Raw genomic sequence first — 25,348 nt, 5'->3', positions numbered from 1 at the left:
ATTCATGACCAGGGGTGAGTGCAGCTGGGTATCACGGTGTGGCAGGCATTTGGACATCCCGAAGCCGTCATGCTATCCGCTGGTTTAGGGGTGATGTGTAGGATCAAGAGCCAGGTCTGCGTAAAGGAATGGACTTTTATGTCCACACCTGGGCTTGCAATGCCTGCAAGCGGCAACAATGCGTCCCTGCTATACTAGTGTATATGTGTAAACTGTGTGGATGTTGCCTTGCTAGTCACGTTGGTATCACTTGCATGGAGATGCCATATCACGTTGTATGCGCGGTTCCCAATCAGAGAGTTAGCCCGCTCGCCTCCCCATTGCTGCTTATGCATAGCGACTTGAATGGCAGCCGTAAGGAGGAGCGCATACATTCCGTGCTCGCATGGCATTCCTTCGTCAATGCGTCCCAGTCTCATAACATATGTACGCGTTACATGTATATGCCGTGTGTTGAACCAAAAAATTAGCATCACGATTGTGACGTGGTGATACAGGATTAATAAGCTAACGGCAACATGCCGTGTAGAGTACACCTTGTGACCAAAGACCTAGACCCTCCAACCTTGCACACGTACCCTATTACCTTAATAGGTACAGCGCACAAAACGTGGTGCGCTTCCTCCCGAAAAGTCCGTACGCATTCCACGTCGGCGCTGCTAAGGTACCTCAAGCCCCTGACCTCCATGCCCATGCCGCTGCGCGCACACCAGTTTAGCCACGATATCTTATGCAAAAACACCCACCCCCAGCATAACAGAATGTCTGTGCGCACGGTTATCTGACTTTCTGTGAAAGTGCCACCAGCAACAATCGCACAGAATCCCGCCATCCAGACAAACCTTAGCAGATGCCCGCATTCCCTGCAGTCCCAGTCCTCGACCTTATGCATAGCGCCCGGACCCTTCACAACTTACGCCCTCTCCGTACTATTTTCCCTCGACACGCGATCAGAAGCACAAGCAATACTACCTCCACAAGAGCCAATTCGGGACCTGCTAACGCGGGGGCTTTTGTATAACCCGAAGAACTGACCCGGAGGACTTCATGTCTCGACTCCTCGCCAAGAGTCGGCACAGGACCTGCCGCATTACCATTGCCGCACTGGTTTCCCTGCTTCTGTGTTGAACCCATCACACGCATTAAAGCCCGACCAACCCCACACAAGCCGTCAAGCACCGAAAGCATAGCTGAACCGGTGTCCATTGGTGCCTGGCACTTAGTCCAAGCTAACGGTCATGGCCGTGGTCATACCTCTCAATATTAGAGCGCCACATCACGCCGCAGCTGCAGCCACTGCAGAACACAAACCTGCGTCACTTCCAGCAGCGAGGCTACATCACACGACTACATCGCACCAGGCACCAAGTCCACGCAAGTTACTCTGACAAACCCGCATCGCATTGCATTCAAAGACCGCTTAGTAGGCGGCATTTCCTGGCCAGCGCGGGAACGGGATGACCTCGCGGATGTTGTCCAGCCCGGTGGCAAACAGGATAAGGCGCTCGAAGCCTAGCCCGAAACCCGAATGGGGCACGGTGCCGTAGCGGCGCAGGTCGAGGTAACCCTCGTACGCAGCGATGTCCATGCCGCCCTCTTCGATACGCTTCTCCAACACGTCCAATCGGTCCTCGCGCTGGGAGCCGCCAATCAGCTCACCCACCTGATGGGCCAGATCGGTAGATGTCCGTGTAAAATGGATGAGTTAAACAGGTATGTGGTGGAGTGGGTGGGTATTGACTGGCTGAGCGTGATCAGGTTCTCCATGACAGGTAATAGGCAGGTAATAGGAAAGGAAAGCCGTTGAACCCCAGCTCACAACGGGCAAAATCTCAGGCATGGGGTTTTCACACCCTCGACTACCAACATACATATAGGTATAAGATAGCATGTTCACGTCCATGCGTGCATGTGCCATCGTACATACATGGCTCAAACGATTCTTTGCGGTATGCTTGCACTGCTGTTTGTCCATAACACGCGTCCAACGAATGTTTGTTCCTGTTCTTTAAAGAGATTAAAGAAGCACAGCATATGTATGCATGCAGACACTAACAATTTTCTCTTTTCACCCCGGTCACCTAATACCCCACCCCGTACCTTGGGCACCAGCACGTCCATGGCTGCCACAGTCTTTCCGTCCTCGTTCAGGCGCATGTAGAAGGCTTTGATTTCCTTGGGGTAGTTATACACGATGACTGGTTGCTTAAAGATCTCCTCCGTCAGGTAGCGCTCGTGCTCCGTCTGCAGGTCGATGCCCCACTCCACCTGGCGCACCATGAGCAACGGAAACCGTAATTAGCAGACTCGGGAGGGAAACCAACACGCTCAGGGCCCCGCAATCCCCTCCAGTCCCCCTTCCCCCTTCCTTTCCCCCCCCATCCAACTCAAGACGCACGTTGTACTCGAACTTCTTGACGCCCCGCGCCACCACGTCCTTCAGCAGGTCAATAGCTTCCGTGTACGACACACGCTTGAAGGGCGTGTGGGCCACCTGCTGCAGGCGGGCGATGGCGGTGTTATCCACCATCTTGTTGATGAACTCCAGATCCGTCTGACAGTTGTCAAGCAAGTACCTGACGGAGAAACATGTGTAGCGGGCGGGCTTCAAATGCAGAGCATGCAAGGAAAACACCACCACCCACAAACAAAGCAGAATGCACAAGGACCCTAATAAAGTGGCAACATGCTGAAAGAGCGAGGCGGGGGAAGTGTGGTAAGGGATGAGGAGCGTGACGCAATACACCAGCGATGGGTGAAGGGGTGATCCTCGGCACCAGGAGAGAAGGCCCTGCCAGCTCGCCGTCTTCCTCCCCCACCATTCTACCCCAGACGCTCCACGTGCGTCAGACCCTTGGCCCCGTCGCTCACTTGCAGCAGTAGCGCACGTAGTCCTCGGCACACTGCATGTCATCCTTGAGGTCGCAAAACGCCATCTCAGGCTCAATCATCCAGAACTCCGCAAGATGGCGGGCGGTGAACGAATACTCGGCGCGGAAAGTGGGCCCGAAGGTGTAGATGTTGGACAGCGCGCACGCGTAAAACTCACCCTGAGGTTGCCAAGGGCGCGGGTAAAGAGTACGAAGCGAAAGCTAGGTGCGCCGGTCAGGACACCACTTTGTTCCCTAGCCCCCGTACCACTACGTCACACGACCCGCCACACCTTGATGTAACATATCGCATTCATCCATAACAATACACGAAGCCAAATGCAAGTGTCACGCCATCTATTTGCTTGCAGGGACAACGGCCGCGACAGCGGCACAACGAGCTCAAGTCCAGTGACCGCCCCTGGGCGCGCATCAGCACCCCGACACCCACCTGCAGCTGCCCTGAGACGGTCAGGTACGCTGGCTTGGAGAAGAAGTCGTCCTTGTAGTCAGGGGTGCCGTCAGGTAGACGTTTGATGCCCCCCACAATGCGGGAGCTGCAGAGAGGGGGAGGTTTAGCGCTTAATGGCTCGGCACCCTTTAGGCGGAGAATAAAAGGGCCTCCGAAGAGGCATTTCTTATTGCAAGCCGCCGCAAGAAAGCCCCCAGCATTAAGCCGCGCCGGGTAAGCCACTCTAGCCGCTTTCCCCACCTCTGTAGACTCGCTCACAACAGACTTCGACAGTCGGTGCTTTGGGCAACGGCAGTTTGTTCTTTGCATTTACATCCGCCAAAAATCCCGCCCCATAGCCCAATCCACCCTATACCATTGGTTCCCATTCGCCCGCAAATTACTTCGTGTATTCCCTGTCCCTCTCACCTCTCCTCGGCCTTTGCGAACTCCTCCTTCAACTTGAGCAGCTTGTCCACTTCCGCCTTGGAGGCAGCTGCCAGCTCCTTGTCCTCCTTGTTGGCAGCCGCAGCCTGATGGCAGGTGGAATTTCAGGACAAGCACGCCGATAAAGAAATCATTAAGCGAAGGGAAAGATGCCAGGAAACCCGTCCTTTGAAGATGTGGAGAAGACGTAGGAACGCCAAAGGTGGGTGGAAGACGCAAGAAATGAGGCAGACGGTTAAGTGATGAAACCGCGCAAAGGCTCCACGCAAAACCAAGAGGACCACGCAATGCCCTCACGGCCTGTTGGAGAAAGGCGTTGATACATCTGGTAACCCTCTAGTTTGGAAGAAACTGCTGTTGAAAAACTTGCCACGTTAATTTGTTGTTTAAGGATCGCAATGCAATGAATGGTGCCGTGTACGTGCAGCCCTGTTCTCCTGTCAGATTGCTACCCTTGTCCCGGTACAGGCTGTGTTCCCTCATTCGTCCCTCCCCTAATATCAGCAATTTACTAACGACCATCGGCGCAACTGGTTGAAGTTCTGGAGCACACCAATACACCTGCTGGCACGATGTGCTCCGTAGCCACCGTAGCCGTGACATAGCTGATGTTGCACTTGGCGGTACGAGACAAGCCCCAAGCATACCGCAGCATGTTCATTCCCTGATATCTCCACACCTCCAAACAATCTCGTGTCTCTCCCCTTCCTGCTCGCCACAGAAGTATTTGCCCCCTACCCAGTCCTCAGGAACTGAAGCAAGCCAAGCAGCCAGAAGCGGCATGGGCAGCTGCTGCGTGCGCGCCTTCGCAGTCATATTTTTAAGTTTGATTTCTCCCCCTCCTTTACATTCGTTTGCACTGGGCTGAGTTCTTGCCCCTGTCGATAATTACAAGGGCAACCGTCAGACGCCTCACCGCTTTCGCCGCCTTGACAGCCTCGCCCTGCGCTGCCAGCTCCGCCTTCAGCGCCTCCAGCTGCTCGAGGCTCACGGTGGGAACGTCCGCATATTCCTTCATCTTGCCAAGCAACGTCGTAACCTGCATATTGGCAGACGCAAAGAGGCACAGGACTGAAAAAGCGTCCGTCGGTAAGCGGGCAGCGGACAATTGAGAAACCTGACTTACTTAAAACTTGAAATACTTGGAAGCGAGCCCTGCTGCACACAAAACTAAGACAGTCCTAGCTACTTAATACTAGCAACTATGCATGGAGGTTCGGCACCTGGGACAGCATGCTGCAGGTAGGTGAAATCGCCTTGCAAGTTTTTCGCCCACGTCGTTGCGCAATCCTCCCCCTCCCCAGTCCTCACATCATGAAAGCATGTGTATTCACCACTTCAGTGCTCCCCCCATCACCACACCTGGAACATCTCGCCTGCACCCTCGCAGTCGCTTGCGGTGATGATGGGAGTATGCACGTACAAGAAGCCATTCTCCTGGAAGAATCTGTGCGTGGCAAAGGCCAGCGCATTGCGGATGCGCGCCACGGCCCCAATGGTGTTCGCACGCGGCCGCAGGTGCATCTTCTCGCGCAAGAACTCGTACGAGGTCTTCTTCTTGGCGATGGGGTACGTTGCGGCGTCGCAGGGACCAACGTGCAGAATCTTGGTTGCCTTGAGTTCAACCGCCTGAAACCGGAAACGGAATCACAGTGACATGGGACAATGGACCAGTTGCACAGATGGTCAGGATTGATTGCAACAGCATGCCAAGTTGTGATGAGGGCGCTAGTAATCCTGAAGTGGGTGAAACAAAGCGAGGGCGGGCGTGGTGTTTGCGTCTTCCCCGTCCTCCACGGCCCGAGTAAATCTACGCGAATAGATGTACGCGACGAGACGATGTGGAAACCAGGCACCGGCATCCACCTTGCCTGGCGCTGAACAAGCTGAGTAATGGTAACACCTGCGGCACAGGCCTATCTGGCTCTCCACCCTTTGCTCCACTGAGTAAGATGCAGAAAGCATTCTGAGTACTCCACTCTGGGACGGCCCACTCATGGCACCTATGGTGGTGACTAGTCTGTGAAGTGCTGAGCCAAGCTCCCAACGGTCCCCGGCAGTCCAGTCCCTGATCACTGCACTTAGCGGGTCCAATCGATTGTTGGAAAGCACAATCCGCAGCGACCAACTGGTGGCGCGTCCTTGACAGAGAACCAACCCCAGCGGCAACTCGCGAAACGCAGTCCGGAGCGCCAGGAAGTTACGCTATTGATCTGGATGTCGTACCGCCATGGGACTGCTGTCCGGGTCATTTAGGCCTTTGCACGAGGAAACACCTTACTGAGCAACATGCAACATAGCCATGCCACCTGCGGCCTCCATGAATAAGTTGAGTTTTTCAAAGCTCAAGAACACTGCGTACAGTGCTGAGAAGGTAGATGTTCGTAAGTGTCCAGGGAAGACTTCCAACAGCGAGAGCACCGCCTCGCCTTAAGTCCACGGCAAGCTGCAGCAAGGACGGCAGCGACCCTTCGACAGCTGTCCAAGGAGCCAACCCACATCCGTGCTCTTCAGCCCCGGCAAAACATGCCCTCTCAAGCTGAGCAAAGATTGCCGCCGTTGCAACCGAGCTGCATGATGCCGTTGGATGACTGGGCGCACTGTCAACGCTGCAAGCTGGACAAGCAGCCTACAGGGAGAGTCCTGCATCTTGGCCCATTTCATCATTTGCTCCAGTACTGGAGAACCATACTACCTGAAAGCTATTGGTTGAGACTCCCCGGCAATTCAATTGTTTTCCGTTCCTTGGCCCTCTCCCGCCGTCATCACCCCATCCTCAGATGTATTCTCGTCCTTCGCGTGCCCCTTTCCATAGTGCACTCAACCCATGCCCGCTTTCTTTTCGCTCTCACGCAACCAAACACTCCGCCCAACAACAGCACCATGGCAAACCTACCTGCTTGGTCCCCTCTGGAGTGGCCTCTAGGCGGCCCTCCACCAGCACGCTGGTGCCCGTGGCGGTCAGCGTCTTTAGGCCTCCCACCTCCTCGCCGACGTCCTTGGGCACCATCACCTGAGTGACGTGTTCAGGTTTAAATACTGACGAGCATTTAAAAAGGGAAAGGAGTGAACCTACTAGCTGAAGCGGCAACAAGGCTGTGCCAGGCGGTATTAATTTTGTAAGCGATATACGCTGGGGGAAGTAGCAGGGCTCGGATCACATAAGGGGCATATAGGGCTTAGGTGGGGGGCCCCCACCTGCAGGCTCTCAAACAAGGAGCCGTCGTTGAGTTCAAGGAAGCAGAAGGCACCGGCGCCGGCCTCGCGGCCGGTCTTCACCCAGCCACCAACGCGTAGAGATTGACCAATCTGCAAGGATAGAGGTCGGTTATGCGTATGCAGGGAGCCCCCAGCATGGCTGCACGGCGCTGCCCATACACGCGGGAGGTTGCTACTCACCAGCTTTTTACCGCCATCTTCCGAACCCAATATAGTAGCTATAGAAGTCTTATTGTAGCTGCGCGAGTATGGATACACCGTATCCAGCTCCTTCTCCTTCACCTTGAGGGTGGCCTACAAGGCATGCAAGTAGGCGGCTGTGGATGATCACGAGACGGCCAGCCATGTCACACCACCAACATGGTAAGCCCAATCAAACATAGCTCTGAGATCGGACAATAACACTTTACCTCAAGTTGCGCAATTTGTGCCCGGAGCGACTCCACCTCCGCAGCCACACTAGTAGTGGAATCCGCCTCCATAGTTTGTGTGGTTGCCAGACAGCGCGCCGGGTAATGCTTCAAGAAGCTATTTGCTCCGCTGCCACGAATAATAGGGGCTAGAGAGCAAAGCTGGGGCCTTGTCCTAATACTAATAGTTTGTGGAGCGCGGAACAAGTGCATATTAATCATGAACGTGGCCCCGGCAACCACACGAGGCAACAAAGAGGTACTACAAGGCATTACAGCCCGTAATGGCCTTCACGACTGTGCGCGCAATTGCCAATTGGCACATGACTGCTGTACAGCGCAACACTCTGCTTTTGGTGTGTGGCCGTGACTGTCCGAATTCATTGCTTGGCAGGCATGCATGCCATCCTATTATTGAAGTAGCAGGGTTCACTCTGTTCTGGGTGCGGACTTGCAATTGTAGGCCGGTAAGGTCGAGGGCGCTGTCATCGTTGGAACACCCATCGCTGGCTGCTTAGCATCATTGCACATCGTACATTTTTAGCGCGTTGCAACAAACGTGGACATTTAGGCAGCTCATTAGCTCGGCTGCAGTAATCTCCGACACATTCGAGCAAATTGTTTAGGTTGGTCGATTAATCACGAGAGATGTGGCGCTTGTTCCTTAATGCAGCCGGGTATGTACGCTGGGCGGCGTCAGTGTGCATTTGTCCATATAGCGCTGGAGGGTATCGTAAGTCTTGGTCGGATTCAGTCGAAACTCGACGCACCATTGTATGCCCGCGTCCAGGACTGCAAAGTCGGAGGGAGCTTATGCGGGCCTTGTACGTGGGTTTGCATCACAGGCGGTAAGAACTTCTCTTTATGGCGCCATTTCGCACATGGCCACTGCGCCGGGTCGGTACAATTTCACAGTTTGTTTTTGGTTCCCTACGTAGGCGTATAATCCTGCTGTATTTGTCGATAAGAACACTAAGGTTATCTGCCAGGGTATCACCGGCAAGAACGGCACCTTCCACACCGAACAGGTAAGCTCCCAGATTGCCATGTCAACGGCCCCACTCAGTTCATTCCAATTTGACAGTGCCTGGTACATGGGACAACGACAAGACCATTGGAGTTTATGGCGAAGAGCCGCAACAGTGCTGCACGCGTTTTTTCGCAGCTCAGGGTGGACACATGGGGAACATACCCAACGACCGGGTTTCTGTACAAACAGTTTCGCGCCTCTCCCTTCGCGTCAATCCATCCTCACGAAAAAACACGTCCCGCCTGCCACCTCCATTTCGCCGCTAGGCTATCGCGTATGGCACCCAGATGGTGGGTGGCGTGACGCCCAAGAAGGGTGGCAGCACTCACTTGGGCCTCCCCGTGTTCAACTCCGTCAAGGAGGCCAAGTCCGCCACGGGCTGCCACGCTAGCGTCATCTACGTGCCGCCGCCCTTTGCGGCGCGCGCCATCCTGGAAGCAGTGGAAGCGGAGCTGGACCTTGTGGTATGCATCACGGAGGGTATCCCGCAACACGACATGGTGAGACCGACGGGCATAGCTGCGGGATACAGTGGGTTGTTTGGGATGACAGGTCTGGCCCAAAGGGCCGAAGGCGTTGGCCTGTGGGCGCCTGACGCATCCATTGCCACTGGCTACCTCCGCTGCCGCCGCCGCCGCCGAAGCAGTATCTTGGCCAGCAGGGCTGCTCCGGTGCTGAAGAGTACGTTGCCCGCCCTAGCAGTACCAGCCCAGTAGTTCCGCCCAGAGCAGTAGCAGCTGTCGCGGACACCCCGTCTGCGTGGCATGCCGGTTGACAGCACAGGGCAGCTTTGAATAGCAATACACGGGACCGCACTCACGAGGCCTCTAGAAAGATATCAAAAAACTTATCACCTAACGGAATTACAAATTCTATGCCTGCGCCGCATCCGTCCTGGTTTACGGATGGCAATGGGTCGCTGTACATCATGCATACATGGGCCCCAAAAATCATCGAGGTAGTTCTCAAGCCGGGGATGCCCAGGGGCCCCTACTGTCCCGTGCTCTCCCGGAAATCACCAAGGAACGGTCCAGTGTTATGGTCAACCAAAGTTACTGGAGGGTAAAACAGAACCTGCGACAAAGCAAGCATAATTAGGTCCCAGGGTATAGAGCTCTGCGTGTATCCTCTTTGCCCGGCTCCGATGTACACACCGCTTCGTAAAGACTTCTCGCTTCCGGCATTCCGCTTCTTATCAAGGGCATACACAATGTAGGCTGTTCCTCTTGTATCACGTTTTGCAGGTCAAGGTGAAGAAGACGCTGCAGGAGCAGAGCAAGACCCGGCTCATAGGGCCCAACTGCCCGGGCATTATCAAGCCCGGCGAGTGCAAAATTGGGATTATGCCGGTGAGTATGATGCGCCTTGTTGAGATCAGATGCAGATGCGTACCACTCGAGTCATTCGATGCGCGGGCGAAGGCAAGCCCACTGCGCCAAGAAGCGGACCTGCTTAGCCGGGGGCCTAGCTGGGCCTAGGATGCGGCTTAGTGGATAAGTGGAAGTCTGTCGCCCTTCGTACTTCCCTATAGGTGATGTCCTCAAGACTTCACCTGGCAAAATCCCAATCGCATATCGCATTCCAAAGTGATTCCATGATGCGCGTTGATGTACTCAAAAAAACCTTCCCTCTCCTGCTGCTCGCGCAAAGGGCTATATCCACACGCCGGGGAAGATCGGAATCGTCAGTCGATCCGGAACTCTCACGTACGAGGTACGACGCATCGGGCACTGCTTGCCCCTTGAAGATTTGGGCCGGCCTGTCTGGATGAGCCGTTCAGGGCTTTACTGCCGTTAGTGATTGTTGTCTGAGCTGACAGCGGCTGATTGGCCACCGGCTTTACAAGTCGCAACTGCATTTTTCCGGCGGCATTATCCGGTCAAACCGTTGACTTGCACAGCTGGTTTGGCCTTCCCCGTTGCGTACATCGGACGAGAAATAAGTTGCCGCCACAGGCCGTGAAATGCGTAAAAGGACATTCATTCGAATGCTGGCTGGACCTCAGACGATGGTTGTTAGATTATGTGATAAAAGTCTGTACGCTCATTTGCCTTAGATGGATGGCGCTCTCTGCCCTAGTGCAGGTGCAGTCACCATGGCTTTGAAACAATCACAATCCTTCTCCTGCGTAGGGATATGGCCGCTGCGCTGGCCCCTGTGCGCCCCGCGACACCATGCTGACATCGCTGGTTTAAATATAGATATTTTATGCGTAGACATGTGACATTCCTTTTCCCATGCCTCTTCAAGTTCGCGTCAGTCTTTTCCGCAGTGCTGAAATTCCCCCACTGTTGTCTTGCAGGCGGTGTTCCAAACCACTAATCAGGGCCTGGGTCAGTCCACGGTGGTGGGCATCGGCGGCGACCCCTTCAATGGCACCAACTTCGTGGATTGCTTGGAGCGCTTCGTCAAGGACCCCCAGGTGCTGGTTCCGTGCCGATGATGCCGTATGGGGATGTAGTAAACATGGCTGGGAGTGTAAGGAACGTGAAAGGAACGTGAATTACAGCTCCTGTTACATCTCTACTTGCTAACCTAGTCATTCCATGCCGCCGCGCAGACCGAGGGGATCATCATGATTGGTGAGATTGGCGGGACAGCTGAGGAGGAGGCAGCGGAGTTCATCAAGGCATCTGGGACGCAAAAGCCCGTTGTATCCTTCATCGCAGGTGGGGTGTCCTCCTTTCCGAGGTGCAGGAACGCCAGCAGGTGGCTGCGCAGGCCAACGCCAGGCCGGACCTGAAGTCATGGCAGTTGCTGGGCTAGACGTCCTTTGGACCGGCGTGCGGGTGATGTGGCTGGCGATTTGCCGTTTCTAGCGTTTCACACGAACTCGGACCTACTTGTCGTCGCAAGTTGGGTACCCATTTTTTCTGATCATGCATGATGTGTGTCTTGGTCACGTCTAGCCCGATATCGCCGTTCGTGTGTGCATGCTTTGTCATCACCCCTGCAGGCCTGACTGCGCCCCCGGGACGGCGCATGGGCCACGCGGGTGCTATCATCTCTGGCGGCAAGGGCCGCGCCTCGGACAAAATCGAGGCGCTGGAGTCCGCTGGCGTCACAGTGACCCGGTCGCCCGCACAAATGGGTTCCACCATGATGCGTGTAATGCGGGAGCGGGGACTGGCCTGAAGCGGCAACAGCAACAGCAGGCGGCACGAGGAAGGGGGAGAGGCCTGCTATAGGGGCGTGAAATCAAGTGAGGGCACTGCCGATTGCCACAAGGCGTGTGGGGTTGAGACGTACGTTATTGTTGCACACTCCTTGTGGAGAGGCACGAAGAGGCTTGAGACGGCGAAGGAACTAAGTCGCTGTTGTGTGCCTGACGAGCGGATGGCGATACTGCGGCTTGTAAGTGTCGTAGGTTAGGCTGACATCGGGCCGGGTTGTGCACAAAGCTGTTTGAACGGCATCCTCTTTCCCACGTTGCATGTTGAAGCACGGAGATGTTGGCCCCAAACTGGATGTGCGTGCAAGCGCCAGGACATGTCGGGGGATGTTACAGACAGGCGCGGCGATGTTGTTGAGATTACAGACAAGGAGTCTGAAGAAGCAATTTGCAAGTGCCGTTGCCTGGATATGCGTAGCTTCGCGCAATACATGATAGCACAGCATGAAAGCAAAGCTGCAAAGTAAGAAGTACGGCAGTGGCGCCAAATTGCTCTCCTCGTGTTAACGCAAGGTTTGTGTAAATATAATTATCCTGCTAAATGCAAAACACAGGAAGCCTTTAACTTAAATGCCATTAGGGCTTGTTGAAGAACTGCGTCACCGCGGACAGCCGCAGACAGCTACCGTGATCTGCGGCCTAGATACCGAGCGAACATGGCTCCACCCACGGCATACATGCTTTTCTGCAATGAGAACCGCGAGGCAGTAAGACAGAAGCTTGTAGCGGCTGGACATCAAAAGGTCGCCATCACGCTTGTGGCAAAGGAACTTGGACAAGTATGGAAGGGACTAAGCGAAGAAGAAAAAGCCGCCTATAAAACCCGAGCAGAAGAGCAGCAACAGCAGGAGCAGGTCGCAGAAGGTGACGCACAGCAGGGCTCGCCGTCGGGGGAGCAACAGCAGGAAGTCGCGGGTGACTTAAAGGCCGCTGCTTTGCCTTCTGCATGGGTTCGGCGCGTGGTTGGACTGGACCCTGAGATTCAGCGATGCTCTGCCGACGCCCTCCTGGCGCTTTCCACAGCGGCTGATGTCTTCCTGGGGGCAATATGTGCCAAGGCGACTGCCGCTGCGGCTGGCGCCAAGCGGCGTACTGTGCGCTTGGACGACATTGAGCGTTGCGTGCGAAGCGACAAGCGCATGACGGCAGTAGGGTTACCGGCTGTGTTAAACATGGTCTCAGCAGCGGCGTCCAATGCGGCGGAAACCAAGGCAGTGCAACTGGGCAACAAGAAGGCCCGGCTGGAGGGAGCAGCAGTAAACAATAACATTATGCGGGCCTTCGGACTTGCTAAATGAATGACCTTAATCGAATGGGACATTATTTCGTGTATCCTGTAGCTATCCTTTCGGTATTTGGTCTCGCTCGTGTTTGTCATCAATCGTTGTATGGTTTACAGCTTGTATAGCGAGGCGCTGCTTCGCATAGCGCGCAGGGACCTGTCGCATGCATGGCTGTATGGGCTGTGGTTACGTGGAAGGATAAGGAGTGATATAGCAGTAGATACGAAAGCGGTACAAGATTATATTTGGCATCGGCTAGTTGGTTCTTGGCAGCCAAATGTCCGCCTGGTCGGATTTAACCGGATCAGGGATGTACTTGGTTACGGCATGGGTACGACATGTGGCTGTACGACAATACGCCAGAGGTTGTTCCTCCCCCGCGTCACAAGTGATAATTACGTGCTAGTCATTACCGTATCCAACGGAATGCACGTAACAGCTGTCTGACACATGGATGGATTATGGAGGAGCTGAGGCGACACGGCAGCATGGGTCCGGAACATCCAGTCAGAGCGTTGTGGGTGACTCCAAGAGCTCCTCGCGAATGTGGCCCAGCAGATGAGCAAGCACACTGTGATTCAGCCTCCCTGACGTTGGGCAGGTGGATGGAGACATGACGACGTGCTCATGATGCCGCCTGGTACCGCATACGAGGTGCCATGGCAGCACCGGCTTGTAGGATCCAGGTAAAAGTTTATGTGTGAATCATTTACGCCTAGGGAGGTGTTCGCCTCATGCCTGCTTTGTGAGGACCCAACTTGTGCTCCTTTCCGCTCATGCGGCCTGCGCACGGCGCCTGGTAAACTTATGCAAAGTGGTAACCACTTGGTGTATGCCCCGGTCTTCCCTATGCGTACGATTCAAGGAAGGGTGTTCACCCAGCAGGCAGTATGCATCGAAGGTTTATGGCGTCATGGGTGGATACGCGCAAAGTCGAAATATCCACATGCATGGCGAGTGCACATGCTCAATTCATGGGGTTTACCCAGCCACGAACGGCTGGGGTTTCTGCATGGTTTGGATTCCCTGTTGACTGCCACGCCTTATTTGTATGCTGTTTCCCGCTGGAGTGCCATTGATCATGTTTTACTCGAGTGGCATTGCTGCATGCAGGGAAATTTCTAAATTGATTTTTGTCTGTTCAGATACCTGTGATGGCCTAGCCAGTCTGACTATGTCCCCGCTGGCAAGCCCGGGGACAATGGGCAAGAGTACGCGCAATCTACTTTCAGGCAATAGCACAGTAGGAGTTCTGTCGAGGAGACTACAGACGTCTTCACCAAAGGAATGCAACACGACATTCAACTTACACAAGGGTTTCCAACCCGCACCAGGGACGTGTCCCTTGCAAAATACTATATCCATGTGCCACAATGAACACGATATGCGTTGTTATCTGAGAAGCTCTCCAGAAGCTTCTTGCTTCGCCGTCCATCCCGCACGATCCATGTAAAACAAACACCTTATTAGCTAACCGTACCTTAACCGAACATTACTTTAACACCCGTTCGCCTCGAGTGCGAAGACACTTCCGCACGATACGATTGGCATATATATGCTTTAGGAGCTTAAGGCACATGACGATAAACCATGGCAACGAATGAAAACAAAGCAACACCGCACGTCTCTCGACTAACTCTTCAGCACCAAAGGGCTTTTAATAAAGCGCTCCACGTCCTCGAGGTAAACAAAAAAGTTATGAAGGGTTTGGTTCTGCGGAGCGGCCGACGGCTAAAATTGCTGTCACATCCTCCTCGGTGCGTGCAGACCTCCGTAAGCCCGCTCGAACATTCGGCGTCTCACCTCCTCACCGCTAGTGAAGAAATGGCCTCAAGGAAAAGGCTAACCTCCGAGCTCGCGGAGCAAATCAGGCAACTCCGCATAGCTTGTGAAGCCCTGCCCCGTCCTCTGCACTCTGCCGGCGACTGATATATCTGGTAAAGCTATTTACAGCATGCCGCTGATACCGCTCTTAATCTCTTCCATTGTAATCGTCTGATCCCGCCCGGCAAAGTCGTTGTCCTCAGTCAAGAACAACATGCAGTGGCACTCCTGCAGATAGTGGCGTGCAATAAACAAATCAGAGCATTGAAATGTGATAATAAAGATCAAGTTGCTAGGAAGGTTGTCTGTGGAAGGGGCAAACCAAAAGACATTACACAGCGAGTTGGCTCACCCCTCCCCGGGTATCTTACCTTGCGCTCGCGCATGGGCACACAAGGACAGTTCCAATAACCCTGGGCCGCCTCGGCTTCCTTGTCATCGTAGTGACGGCAGGGGCACAACGCTGCCCCAAGCGTATCTTTGTGCTCAGCAAGCCCCTGAATCACCACAGCTGTAACAGATTTATCCACGCAGAAATAAGTTCCCGACCTGCAAAAGGAACTCGCCAATCAGCGATGGCTCCATAAACGCCCCCGCAATGGCGACGGCAGGACGGCAGCCGCAGAACCTCCGGCCCCTGTTCCAAAACGCACCGCTTTGCATACTGTTCTGAAAACTTGCGCATAATCTCTAGGTTCTTGCTCTCAGTGACCGGCTCTGCAGCGAAGAAAACACGCAACGCTAAGCGCTACTATCCGCGATCACAGCCATATCTGGAAAGACCCTTCATGATGCCGTTCCTACCCGCTGTTGCGCGGACAAGCATTCGCCCACGAGAAGCGCGACTGCAAGCAGCCGGCCTAGCAGCGCGAGGAGACGCATGCAACATCGTATTGACCCGTAAACACACTTCTAATCTACACCGTTAAAGCAACTCCACAAAATGTCGCTTTGGGGGCCAAACTGAACTTCAACAGCTTCATTCCGTACAGTTGTTATCCTACTTTGTTAGCACGGTACCTGCTTTCCGTGATTATTGTCGCAAGTAGCAGCAGAAGACGCAAAGTCCTTCTCAAAAACATTTGTGATTCCATTGGCATCTGCCAACGATGCGGCTTCACAGGCTGCTGACGGACTGGTCCAACGCACTGGATTTGGGTCGCCACCATTACATTTCCAAGCCTTTCGTATTCATTCCTCGTCCCATGATATGGTTCTACTTCAAAATGCAATAATGCATTGCGGGCCGAATACGATTGGCCGGTTGCCTGACGGGACATGGCAGCTTAAGGAGGGTCAGCTACTAAGGCATATGGGTGGTCGGCAAGGTGAACGCTGTTTGGCAAAAATGGGCAAGCAGGACTGCAGGCGGGGACCCGTCGTCGGAGTTAACGTCGTAACCTGTGTTCGTTTCCCGCGATTACTAGCTGACCTTTCCGCGTGTAGATGTGGAAGGGGCACTTGCATTGATATGTGGGTTTGCGTAATCCGTGACACATTTTAGAGGGTCCCTGGGCCCGGAACCTCAGCCAGTTGGGGGATATGGTGGGTCGTACAAATGGGGGTGACAGTGGTTAGCTAGGCCCACCTTTAGACGGCAATCCCCGTTGACAGGTGTTGGCCGTGGAGTGTCTCCGATCTCTGGTCAAATGATTGCAGTGTTTAGGGTGCGGGTGACGGATATACAGCTGCTGCGGAGGGTGGACCCTAGGAGGCAAAAGATAATTCAGGTCGTTTGGGGACGGGCGCAAGCGGCTGGGATTTCTGGCAACTGGCCATCCTGAGCCCGCCGGCTTCAGCAAACAAGAGGGACCACATTACATCGAATTCTTCCTATAACCAATACAGCAGTTTCCAATATCTCATATTGTGACCATTGACCGGAAAGCCAACAGCCAACGACTGACAACGGTTGCACGTCGGCGGCAGAGCGGTAATGAATTGCGGTGTGGTACTAATTTGTATAATAACCTCGCCTTGTAAGGGCTTCCCATCTAGGTCCAGCAGAAAGTCTTAATCCCATGGCCCGCGGTCGGTTGCCGCTTAGCCATGAAGCTCTCATGCTTGAGGTTTTGAATCAGCTACCTGCTCCTGGCGGCGCAAAGATAAACATTTTGGATATCGATGGACTACTTGCTGAACAGCAAGGACGTGGTATTATGTCTTGGCCTGACATGCCCCCGAGCTGTGACCCGGTGTTCATCCTTGACAACCCAGTGAACAATACCCGTCGCAAAGGAACCCTGGAGCAGCAGCTTTCACAAATGTAAGTTAAACGGCTATGGATTAACGCCTGGGCAAAGCTGGGGCATTTTGAACGGAGTTGGCTATCCTGCAGGATCCTAGGCCGATCTGGGGAGTCCAATACCCACCTCGCGACGCCACCTGCTCCTGCTGCGAACAGCAGGGGTATTGTGAAGCGCTGGCAGGTACGCCGCTCGGGAGCGTTCCTATGGCACCCCCGCCGCCTCCATCTTCACCTCCCCGCCTCATTGCGTTGCTGTCCCCCGCCATATCATGTGCCCGGCTGCCTCGGCCCCCGACGCGCTTGTGCGCGGGCTGGTCGCCTGCTTTCCCCCCAAAAAGGTCGAGAGTTTTGCTGCTGTATTACAACACCTCCTGTACGACACGAACCGCGTCCTGCATGTTGTGGACTTTGGCTGCGGTACGGGCACTCTGCTGCTCCCTCTGGCGGTCATGTTCCCGCACTGCACGTTCACGGGTGAGGTGCGGTGGGCGGTGGGGCGGGTGGGCGTATGAGGGGTTCGCGGGAGGACTGGGGCCCCGCAATGTCGCCACTTCAAGGCACACACACACACACACGTGGGCATACATGGTAACATGCTTCCCCTCCTTTCTGCGCCTTCGGGGGTCTTCAAGCGCAGCCCAGGCGCTCCTCGCATACACGCCCCTGGTTTCCGCAATAGGCGACCGCTCCGCTCCGTACTCATGTACATATGTACGGCACCTCAGGACACCACATGGAGGTTCCTCCACTCGACACAGGGCCTCCGTGAGCCCAAGACCTTTGCGAGACGGACGCTCCGAAACCCTGCGCCCTCCAACCCCACCTACCGCTAACTTTAGAGGCGCGGCGACCCAACCCAAAACTAGACTCGCTTTCCTCTTCCTCCTCTTCCGCTGCTGCTGCTACTGTTGCTGCTACTGCTATTGCTACTTCTACTCCTATTGCTGTTACTGCTATTGGTACTGCTACTTTGCTGCTGCTGTAGGTGTGGAGATGAAGCCGGCGGCTGTGGCTTTGCTTGAGGAGCGGGCGCGAGCGGCAGGGCTGACGAATGTCACCGCCCGGCGATGTATGATTGAGGAGTTCGCGGAACAGACCTTCGACGTGGCGCTGGCGCTGCATGCGTGCGGTAACGCCACGGACGCCGCCATGCAGCTGGCCGTGCGGCGCCGGGCGGCCTTCGTGGTCAGTCCGTGCTGCGTGGGTGAGTGCAGTACGATGCGTGTTGCTGCGAGCGGGGGTAGTCGTGTAATTATATATATGCAAAATAATACTCAAGAAAGGAAGAGCAAGTAAATCCTGGGTTGCTGGTGCTAATCTGATGTTTATGCTGCTGATGATGATGGTGAGGAGGAGGAGGAGGGGGAGGAGGAGGGTGAGGGTCACCAGTGCCTTATTTTATCCTCCAGTCCGTAGCTGTCAGCGGCCACTTGGCCAGAACCCCTATCGACACCATCCCACCCTACACCAAACCCCCCTCCTTACCCCCCCCCGGCTCAGGCAAGCTCAAGTTCTCGATGGCTGGGGGCAGCTCTTTCAGCGCCCACGTGCACAGCTACACCCCCCGGCTGCCGGGGGAGAGGCGGACCGGGGGAAGCCGACTGCAGGTGCTGGCAGCAGGACCAGCAGCGACAGCAGCAGCAGCAGCAGCTGCTGCGGAGCGAGGTGGCGGTGTTGCTGAGGCAAGCGCGGCTTTGTGTGCTGATGGCCAAGATATGCGGGGGGGAGATGGCGGTCAACTTGGTGATGAAGGCGGAGATGGTGGCCGTGGGGGTGGGACGGATGCAACCAGCGGTAGTGCAGGGCAGCGACGCGGCGGCGGCGGCGGCGGCGTCTTGCTGGGTGAGATTCGGCACCCACGGTCTGGGTGGATGCGGGAGCATCTGCCGGATCCAGAGACGCACTTTCGGATCATGGCCAAGGTAGGGGCGGCGGGGCGTTTGCTTTTAAATGAACTCGGGTGGAACAGGGTGGGTGAGGATTTGCGGGAAAAGGTATGGTGGTTTGGGAAAGGGAGAGGGTAAAACTCTTCAGTTCAGGCCAGCTGGACTCGTATTCCAATACCGTAGGTTTTTAACATAACAGCTTCATGTAATTCCTTTGTGCTGTTGTTCTTCTTCTCACCAGGTGGCGGATCAAAACCATTCGGGCACATCGTCAGCCGGGCTCAAAGAATGGCCCGACAACGTCGCAGCTGTCGCAGCGCGACTTTGCAAGGCGCATGTAGAGCTGGACAGGAATTTGGCAGCTATGGAAGAATCTTACATCACAGGGATGTTTAAATGTTTTCATTGGAAGGAAATGGCGAAGAGCGACCTTCTTGTGGGTGTGCCAAGCGACCGCGACGAGTGGTCTGGCTTTGCGCAAAAGCTTCAGCGCTGTCCAAGTCTGCCGTTTTTGTAATAGTACACACTTATCTTGCTGCTTTGGCCCCATTGGTATGCCGGCGCGGCACGGATTCCATGAACGCGACATGTGCGGTTTGGAAGTGGTTACAATCTGAGGTTCCCGCAACCCCATGGCGTTCAGCACTTATTAAAAAGCGTTTCAATTTTATATTGTCTCAGTAACTGCTCTGAAATCCAGGCAATTCTGTTAACGTGGAAAGTAGTCTTGGCACATCGCTTGACGTATACTTGCGACTGTCAGCATGCATCAGAGCGTTCACTCACGGAGTATGCTGTTAGGTCGCACTCCTTTGCCATCAACAATTATAGCCCGGGGCCGGGTTGCTCGGCGAGCTGTGGTCGTTCGCGCTGCTGCCAAGCAGCAAGTTGAGGAACTGGAAGAGATTGATCCCATCACAGGACAACCCATCTCCAAAGCAGCACTCACGTCTCCAGTCGCTGGGTGAGAGATATGCGCGCGGCGTGGAGCTCTTTTCACGAGTGCCCTGGCCCATGCCCTAGCTCATGCCATGGCTGGGTGTGTTCGTGCGCTTTCGTGGGACAAACCCCGTTATGTCCAAACACGATTTTTTCATCCCACGAGGGCTGTGCGATCAGCGCAGCCCCATCTCCCTTGCCCCGTCTATCCATCCATCCACCTCTCCATCCATCTGCACCTCCGTCCGCGTTGATGGCCCCCGCAGCAATGTGGTTAGGGCAGGCCGCCACAACTGGGCGTATCGCGTATCTACTCCAGAGCCCGCCAACGCCTCTGCCGACAAACCCGATGTGCTGCTACTGCACGGCCTGGCCTCCAGCTCGTACAGCTACAGGTTCGGAGGGTGGAAGGCCGGCACTAAGGAAGGGTCTTTATAAATAGAAGACAGACGGAGTTCTGACGTATGGTGAAGGTGCAAGAAGGTGGCGAGAATGGCTCATTAGAAAGAAGCTGCATGTGTTAAACAGGCATCAAATCTGAGGCCCCACAGAACGGTCCGTAAGCTGCGCTGTGAACCCCTCCTCGGCACAGCGGACAGCCAAGCAATCGAGATTTAGGTTGCATTCGCTGCAGAGTAGGTCCGGCGCGCGGTGCCGCCTGCGACACGCCCTTCCCTCAAGGAACGGCCACTCCGCACTCTTACCGTCCACTTCCGAATCCATACTGTGCGCCTCAGGAACACTCTGGGACTGCTAGGGGCTGACGGCTACCGCGCTTTTGCACCCGACTGGCTGGGGGCGGGTGACAGTGACAAGCCGGATCCCGGCGCATTTGGTTATTCGGAGCAAGACTACATCACGGGCCTCCGGGCTTTTGTGGACGCAGTGGGAATTCGCAAGCCCTTTGCGCTGGTCGTACAGGTACGGCGCACAGGAAGCTATGTACAAAGCGCACTGCCGTCGAAGCGCTGTAAATTCACACACACACATACAGACAATCACACACGTACTGACGGGTGGCGCAGGGGTGTGTGGTATTGGTTGCATGGTGAGCGAGGATGGTGCCGAGGAGGAGGGCAAAGGAGCATCCTGCAATCTGATCCTGCAATACCCAGACTGGGAGGATTGTCACTGGCCGTCGCTGGCCAAATTAGACCTCCCCCTTAAGGTGTCACCCACGTGTTTAATAATCCCCAAAACCCCGCGGAATTCCCCGAACCCCCCCAACCCCCAAACCCGAACTCCGAACTTCCTTTTACTTCTGTGTCCCTGTCCCTGTGCCAGCAAAACCCATCTTGTCCTCCCCCCCGCCATTTCCCTCCCCGCTGCAGGGTTTCGTACTGGGGCAGTACGGCCTGTTGTACGCTCTCGAGCATCCGGATCAGATCTCCCGCCTGCTCATCCTCAACACGCCGCTGGCCCTGAATGCCAAGTTGCGGCCCGAGCTGGCGCCGTACAAGTCACCGCTGCCTTTCATGCGACCAGGCAATGTGGGTTTGCTCTCCCCTTTTCCCGTTTTCCTTTCTTCCCTGGTATGGGCGGATGAAGACGTCGTACTGATCTCCCCAAAGGCCGAATTGCTGCGGCTGCTGTTGCGGCGGGGGTATGGAAGTTAGGAGTTCGGACAAGGAGACACGCCTCCTTAATGACGGTAGCCGTGTTCCCTGTTCCAACTGTCGTACATTCATACCACTCGTACTTCAAGTTTTTTTCAAGTTCCAGGACTGAGTTCACCCACGCCCGGCCGGTATTGGCATACATGGCTATGCAGAAAACGTTCGACTTTATGACGTACAACATGAGTGGTTCGCCGTACGCCATGGCTGAGAAGGACGCCCTTACGTACGGCAGGCCGAGCAAGGACCCCGCCGCCACGGTGGCTGTTTCCAAAACCATGGACCAGGTGAATGTTAGCTACATAGACACTATCGTATATTCGGACCCGGGCGGCCTCCCGCTTTCCCCTCGCGCCGGGGGCTGTTGCCACCTAGTTGTCTTAGTGACTAGGTTTCCATGTCGAAAGGAATAATCTGTCAGGTTTTTTTCGGCGCTATCTGGGAAAAAGGAATTATGGATGGACTCGCGTCCGGCTGCGCAAATTCATTCCTTGGGCCGGAGTTGGCTGGAAAGCCGTCTCCGTCCTGCTAAAACGCCCAGATGCGGTGGGAAGGGGGTGTTTTGGAATGGACAGTCCTCCAATGGCCGCTACCAGAGGTCCGTCGGGGCAGTGCAAGAGCCCGAGTAATCACCTGACCCTGAGTACCCGACACGGTGGAGAGTGCGGCTGCTTATCGCAGAGGGAACCACCAAAGCCCCGGACGAAGGGATGGATGGATGGATCCCCCGGAGGCGTCGCAAATTTCGATTTGCCATTTACCTGGGGAACCCCGGAGGCGGTCTTTGGTAGTTCAAAGTACGAGGCATGAAGGGACCCTAGCCGCAATGCAGCTCTGGCAACCCTTCCATCCTTTTGCATCCATATGGGCTCTCCATCTATGGACGCGCGTTTGCCGGGGGAACCGGAGAAAAGATTGCTGCCAGCGTGTGTCTACCTCGGGCTTGCTTGCACTTTTTTTATAACAAACAAAAAACCAAGAAAAAGATAAACAAAAAACTAAGAAAAATGCGTCACGAGCGTCACACTAATAAAATGCGTCACGAGCGTCACACTCATTACGAGCATCAATTATTAATCATTCATAACAAACAAAAAACTAAGAAAAATGCGTAACGAGCTTGTACACGTTTTCTCCCAGATGCTGTTCCGCCACTCTTCCTCCTCCCCTTCCTCCTGGTGTGGCTGACTCGGTCCTAACCGCCCTCCTAACCACCCTCCTAACCACCCTCCTAACCACCCACCTAACCACCCTCCTAACCACCCACCCACCCACCCAACTCGCCGGCTCGTCCTGTCCCCCTCGTGACCCAAAGCTGGACTTCCCCAAGCTGCTCCGCAAGGTGGATGAGGGGTACCTCAGCTGGCGCAAGCCCTCTCTGTGCCTGTTCGGCCCCTCGGACCCCTTTGTGGACGTGAGCACCGTGTTCGAGTTCCTGGAGTCCAAGCGCACCAGCATGAAGTGCCTCACGCTGGCGGCCAAGCTGGGACACATGCCGCAGGTGGTGGGGGCGGGGGGAGGAGGGAGTGGAGTGCAAAGTGGCAGCTGGGGTGGAAACGATCCGGACTGCAGGACGACCACGTGCATTTGAAGGTCGTTTCGCGGCGCCCTGGAGTTGTACATGGTACAGTGATGACGCGACCCCTTCCAGGACACAACACGCCCTTTTACAACGCCCTTTTAGTAAGGCCCTTGCGCAGCTGTCCATGAGAAGGTGCCGCTTTCCCTGCCGAACCCACTCCCCTCAACCCAACTCCACTTCCTTCAACGCTGCCGTGCTCGCCCTTTCGTTGTTCGGGTAATGCGGCGGCTTTGCTTGCTGCCCTTCCTGGGATCCTCCTTTCCCCCACCCGGCCCCCCTCTACCACCCATGACTACCTAGCACTCACCCCCGCTACCAACCAACCACTGCCACCCGTCCACCCCCACCCCCACCCCCACCCGGCCCCCCACGCGCACCTGACGCTGCAGGAGGACTACCCCGAGGCCCTCCACGAACCCATGGTCAAGTGGCTGAAGGGGGACACGGATGCCGACATCAAACAGGGAGCGCTCAAAATGACCAAGTACGGCATTATAGAGAGCAAGAGCTGACGGAACACGGGGAGGACAGCCCGTACAGCGCCGTACGGACTTGCTGATCGTGCACGCACGCGCGTGTGTCTACCCACGCTGCTGCTGCTGCTGGTGAAGATAGACGGACAGGTTGTTGCCCAGGTTGGGGGAGAGGGAGGCAGGGGGCAGGTGGAGGCAGCGGATCGCGGGTACGCGGGGTTCGGTGACAAGCATAGTACGGCACACATGACGTCTACAAATACGCGCTAAGGCATTCGTGTGTGTATGTGTGTATGTATTGTTTATGTATTGTGAGACCTGCGGGTGGTGCAGCCGGTGGCGTCAGTAGCGGGTTACCCGTGGAGTGGAGTGGAGCTGGGGTTTAGGGTGTCAGGTACACCCCCCCGGATACAGCAGCGGACACACAGGCCTCTCTGACGGGGTACGCTGTAGCAGTAGCTAAGTATGACAGGTGTAGCTTCATATGACCTAATGTACGGCGACTGCCGATAGGGGGAGCGACCCAGGGTTTGCAGTAACCGTACAGATTGCCAGCCTTAATGAGGGGGAGGCGGCGGCCTGCCTTGGCTGGCAATGGTCACACCGCTTGCTGGTTCTTGATTTTCCTTATGTACTTGCGACACCGGAAGCGAGGAGCCCTTCGTGCCGCCGCCGGTTGCTAGGTTTCACTTTGCTGATAGACCGGCGACATGTGTGTGAACCGGCGGCCATGTTCCTCCCCTGCACTGAACTCGGCCGCCGGTTCATGAGCCTCTCCGCCGTACGTGTGAAGAGTGTCGAGGTACGCGTTAAGACGGGTCGTCCGCGATGGCTTGCTGCTAAGGGGGAGTTGGCTTCCTGTGGCTTTAGTCACTCAAGTACTCCCGAGCGGGGTAGGGTCTGCTGCTATTTCTGCAGGGCTTCAAATTTATTTCCAAAACTAGGGTAGTCAGGTTCTTCAAAGCCAAAAGGGGCTCGGCCCCGGTGCAGCCAGTCACCCGCCAGTATTCCACAGGGCGCCTGTACGGCACTGAGCTGCAAGTGGAGGAACGGTGTCGTGTTTGGACTATACATACGCTCAGAGTTATGGATAGCTGCGAGGGCCGGGTGCGGCGTTTGGAGCGATGCATGAATTTGGTGTATATACACTTGCTGCTAAGGCGCCAATGCAAATCCATCGACACAGTGCACTGCGCGCCGCCCCCATGTCATCAAGAACGGCTGCTGAGCATGTCCATAGCCTCCTGGTAGTGCGCGAACCCAGCTCATTGCCAGTCGAGTTGGAGAACAGGACCTCCGGATGCGCAGGAGGGACATGTATGAGATGTGCGTGAGGCGGAGCAGAAGGCAAGGAGGGAAGTGCTGGAGCAGTTGGCATGGGTGGGCTGGAGTTGCGGAGTGTGTCGGAGCTGAGCCATAAACAGCTATCCCACGGAAGCGAGTGAGAAAACCGCTGCGGCCGCACAGCAATCAAAGCATCACGTGCAGAAGCAGCTGGCGCCACAGCGTTAACGCTGTTAACACCGCACCCCTATGGCATAGAAGGGTTTGTAACCGACTGGTTAGCTATAACCCAACCGTCACTTCGGTAGGATAACCGACATTTCGAGATAAGGATCCGGTAACCGACCGACCGGTAACCTTGTCGGTCCGTGAAACCCCAGATGGTGAGTCGAGGATGCGTTTTGAGGCCGAGGGCTGGGAGGCCGAAGCCCGGGGGAAGTTATCTTCGCGCACAGTTCTATGTAAATTAATTCCTTCGGTGAATCGATAGAGTTACTGTATTAGCTTTTATATGCAATTCTCAGTTCAGCGTGGCATGCGAGTTCGTCATGAGACACGACTACACGCTGGCGGACTGACTGACTGACGGACTGACTGACAGCAGCGAACCTAGG

General features: G+C 55.4%; 5 protein-coding genes across 5 annotated transcripts; 3 read left to right on the top strand and 2 right to left on the bottom strand.

The window, feature by feature from the left end:
• Window positions 1-421: 421 nt before the first annotated feature.
• VOLCADRAFT_77490 (uncharacterized protein) lies at window positions 422-7,221 on the bottom strand. Its single transcript, XM_002957150.1, has 11 exons — window positions 7,168-7,221; window positions 6,967-7,077; window positions 6,665-6,781; window positions 5,131-5,397; window positions 4,678-4,807; window positions 3,751-3,817; window positions 3,322-3,427; window positions 2,872-3,050; window positions 2,399-2,576; window positions 2,101-2,268; window positions 422-1,663 (listed from the first exon to the last, which is right to left on the bottom strand). The coding sequence occupies exons 3-11, from the start codon at window positions 6,776-6,778 to the stop codon at window positions 1,421-1,423; spliced, it is 1,452 nt and encodes a 483-aa protein (XP_002957196.1). The 5' UTR covers window positions 6,779-6,781; window positions 6,967-7,077; window positions 7,168-7,221; the 3' UTR covers window positions 422-1,420.
• Window positions 7,222-7,796: 575 nt separating this feature from the next.
• On the top strand, window positions 7,797-12,138 carry scla1 (succinate-coa ligase alpha chain, succinyl-CoA synthetase mitochondrial precursor). Its single transcript, XM_002957195.1, has 10 exons — window positions 7,797-7,864; window positions 8,024-8,074; window positions 8,188-8,245; window positions 8,336-8,425; window positions 8,694-8,927; window positions 9,672-9,776; window positions 10,078-10,140; window positions 10,730-10,849; window positions 10,988-11,096; window positions 11,384-12,138. Exons 2-10 carry the CDS (start codon window positions 8,046-8,048, stop codon window positions 11,560-11,562), a joined length of 987 nt encoding a protein of 328 aa, XP_002957241.1. The 5' UTR covers window positions 7,797-7,864; window positions 8,024-8,045; the 3' UTR covers window positions 11,563-12,138.
• Window positions 12,139-12,255: 117 nt separating this feature from the next.
• On the top strand, window positions 12,256-12,897 carry VOLCADRAFT_98278 (uncharacterized protein; the record flags this gene model as incomplete). The annotated part of the gene is made up of 1 exon (XM_002957194.1): window positions 12,256-12,897. One exon carries the CDS (start codon window positions 12,256-12,258, stop codon window positions 12,895-12,897), a length of 642 nt encoding a protein of 213 aa, XP_002957240.1.
• Window positions 12,898-14,101: 1,204 nt separating this feature from the next.
• VOLCADRAFT_107576 (uncharacterized protein) lies at window positions 14,102-15,622 on the bottom strand. Its single transcript, XM_002957149.1, has 4 exons — window positions 15,511-15,622; window positions 15,360-15,423; window positions 15,078-15,255; window positions 14,102-14,934 (listed from the first exon to the last, which is right to left on the bottom strand). Exons 1-4 carry the CDS (start codon window positions 15,593-15,595, stop codon window positions 14,830-14,832), a joined length of 432 nt encoding a protein of 143 aa, XP_002957195.1. The 5' UTR covers window positions 15,596-15,622; the 3' UTR covers window positions 14,102-14,829.
• Window positions 15,623-17,939: 2,317 nt separating this feature from the next.
• VOLCADRAFT_121608 (uncharacterized protein) lies at window positions 17,940-24,905 on the top strand. The gene is made up of 8 exons (XM_002957193.1): window positions 17,940-18,139; window positions 18,455-18,876; window positions 20,046-20,174; window positions 20,517-20,700; window positions 21,111-21,269; window positions 21,551-21,682; window positions 22,711-22,896; window positions 23,367-24,905. The coding sequence occupies exons 1-8, from the start codon at window positions 17,948-17,950 to the stop codon at window positions 23,487-23,489; spliced, it is 1,527 nt and encodes a 508-aa protein (XP_002957239.1). The 5' UTR covers window positions 17,940-17,947; the 3' UTR covers window positions 23,490-24,905.
• The last annotated feature ends 443 nt before the right edge of the window (window positions 24,906-25,348 follow it).

This window comes from Volvox carteri (genome assembly GCF_000143455.1).
Source record: "Volvox carteri f. nagariensis unplaced genomic scaffold VOLCAscaffold_70, whole genome shotgun sequence".
Lineage (NCBI taxonomy): Eukaryota > Viridiplantae > Chlorophyta > Chlorophyceae > Chlamydomonadales > Volvocaceae > Volvox > Volvox carteri.
This window is presented reverse-complemented; position numbering and strand designations above follow the sequence as displayed.

Excerpts from the sequence above, each read along its gene's own strand:
- VOLCADRAFT_77490 (XM_002957150.1), bottom strand. The coding sequence starts at position 6,778 with ATGGTGCCCAAGGACGTCGGCGAGGAGGTGGGAGGCCTAAAGACGCTG. Across the intron at positions 3,818-4,677 it reads GGCGGCGAAAGCGGTGAGGC|CTGCCTCCAAGGCGGAAGTG; the intron begins GTCTGACGGTTG and ends AGGAGCTGGCAG. Across the intron at positions 2,577-2,871 it reads TACGTGCGCTACTGCTGCAA|GTACTTGCTTGACAACTGTC; the intron begins GTGAGCGACGGG and ends TTTCTCCGTCAG.
- scla1 (XM_002957195.1), top strand. The coding sequence starts at position 8,046 with ATGTGGCGCTTGTTCCTTAATGCAGCCGG. Across the intron at positions 8,075-8,187 it reads TTGTTCCTTAATGCAGCCGG|GACTGCAAAGTCGGAGGGAG; the intron begins GTATGTACGCTG and ends GCCCGCGTCCAG. Across the intron at positions 10,141-10,729 it reads CCGGAACTCTCACGTACGAG|GCGGTGTTCCAAACCACTAA; the intron begins GTACGACGCATC and ends GTTGTCTTGCAG.
- VOLCADRAFT_107576 (XM_002957149.1), bottom strand. The coding sequence starts at position 15,595 with ATGTTGCATGCGTCTCCTCGCGCTGCTAGGCCGGCTGCTTGCAGTCGC. Across the intron at positions 15,424-15,510 it reads GCTTGTCCGCGCAACAGCGG|AGCCGGTCACTGAGAGCAAG; the intron begins GTAGGAACGGCA and ends TCTTCGCTGCAG. Across the intron at positions 15,256-15,359 it reads TCAGAACAGTATGCAAAGCG|GTCGGGAACTTATTTCTGCG; the intron begins GTGCGTTTTGGA and ends TTCCTTTTGCAG.
- VOLCADRAFT_121608 (XM_002957193.1), top strand. The coding sequence starts at position 17,948 with ATGAAGCCGGCGGCTGTGGCTTTGCTTGAGGAGCGGGCGCGAGCGGCA. Across the intron at positions 20,175-20,516 it reads TCCAGCTCGTACAGCTACAG|GAACACTCTGGGACTGCTAG; the intron begins GTTCGGAGGGTG and ends TGTGCGCCTCAG. Across the intron at positions 20,701-21,110 it reads CCTTTGCGCTGGTCGTACAG|GGTTTCGTACTGGGGCAGTA; the intron begins GTACGGCGCACA and ends TCCCCGCTGCAG.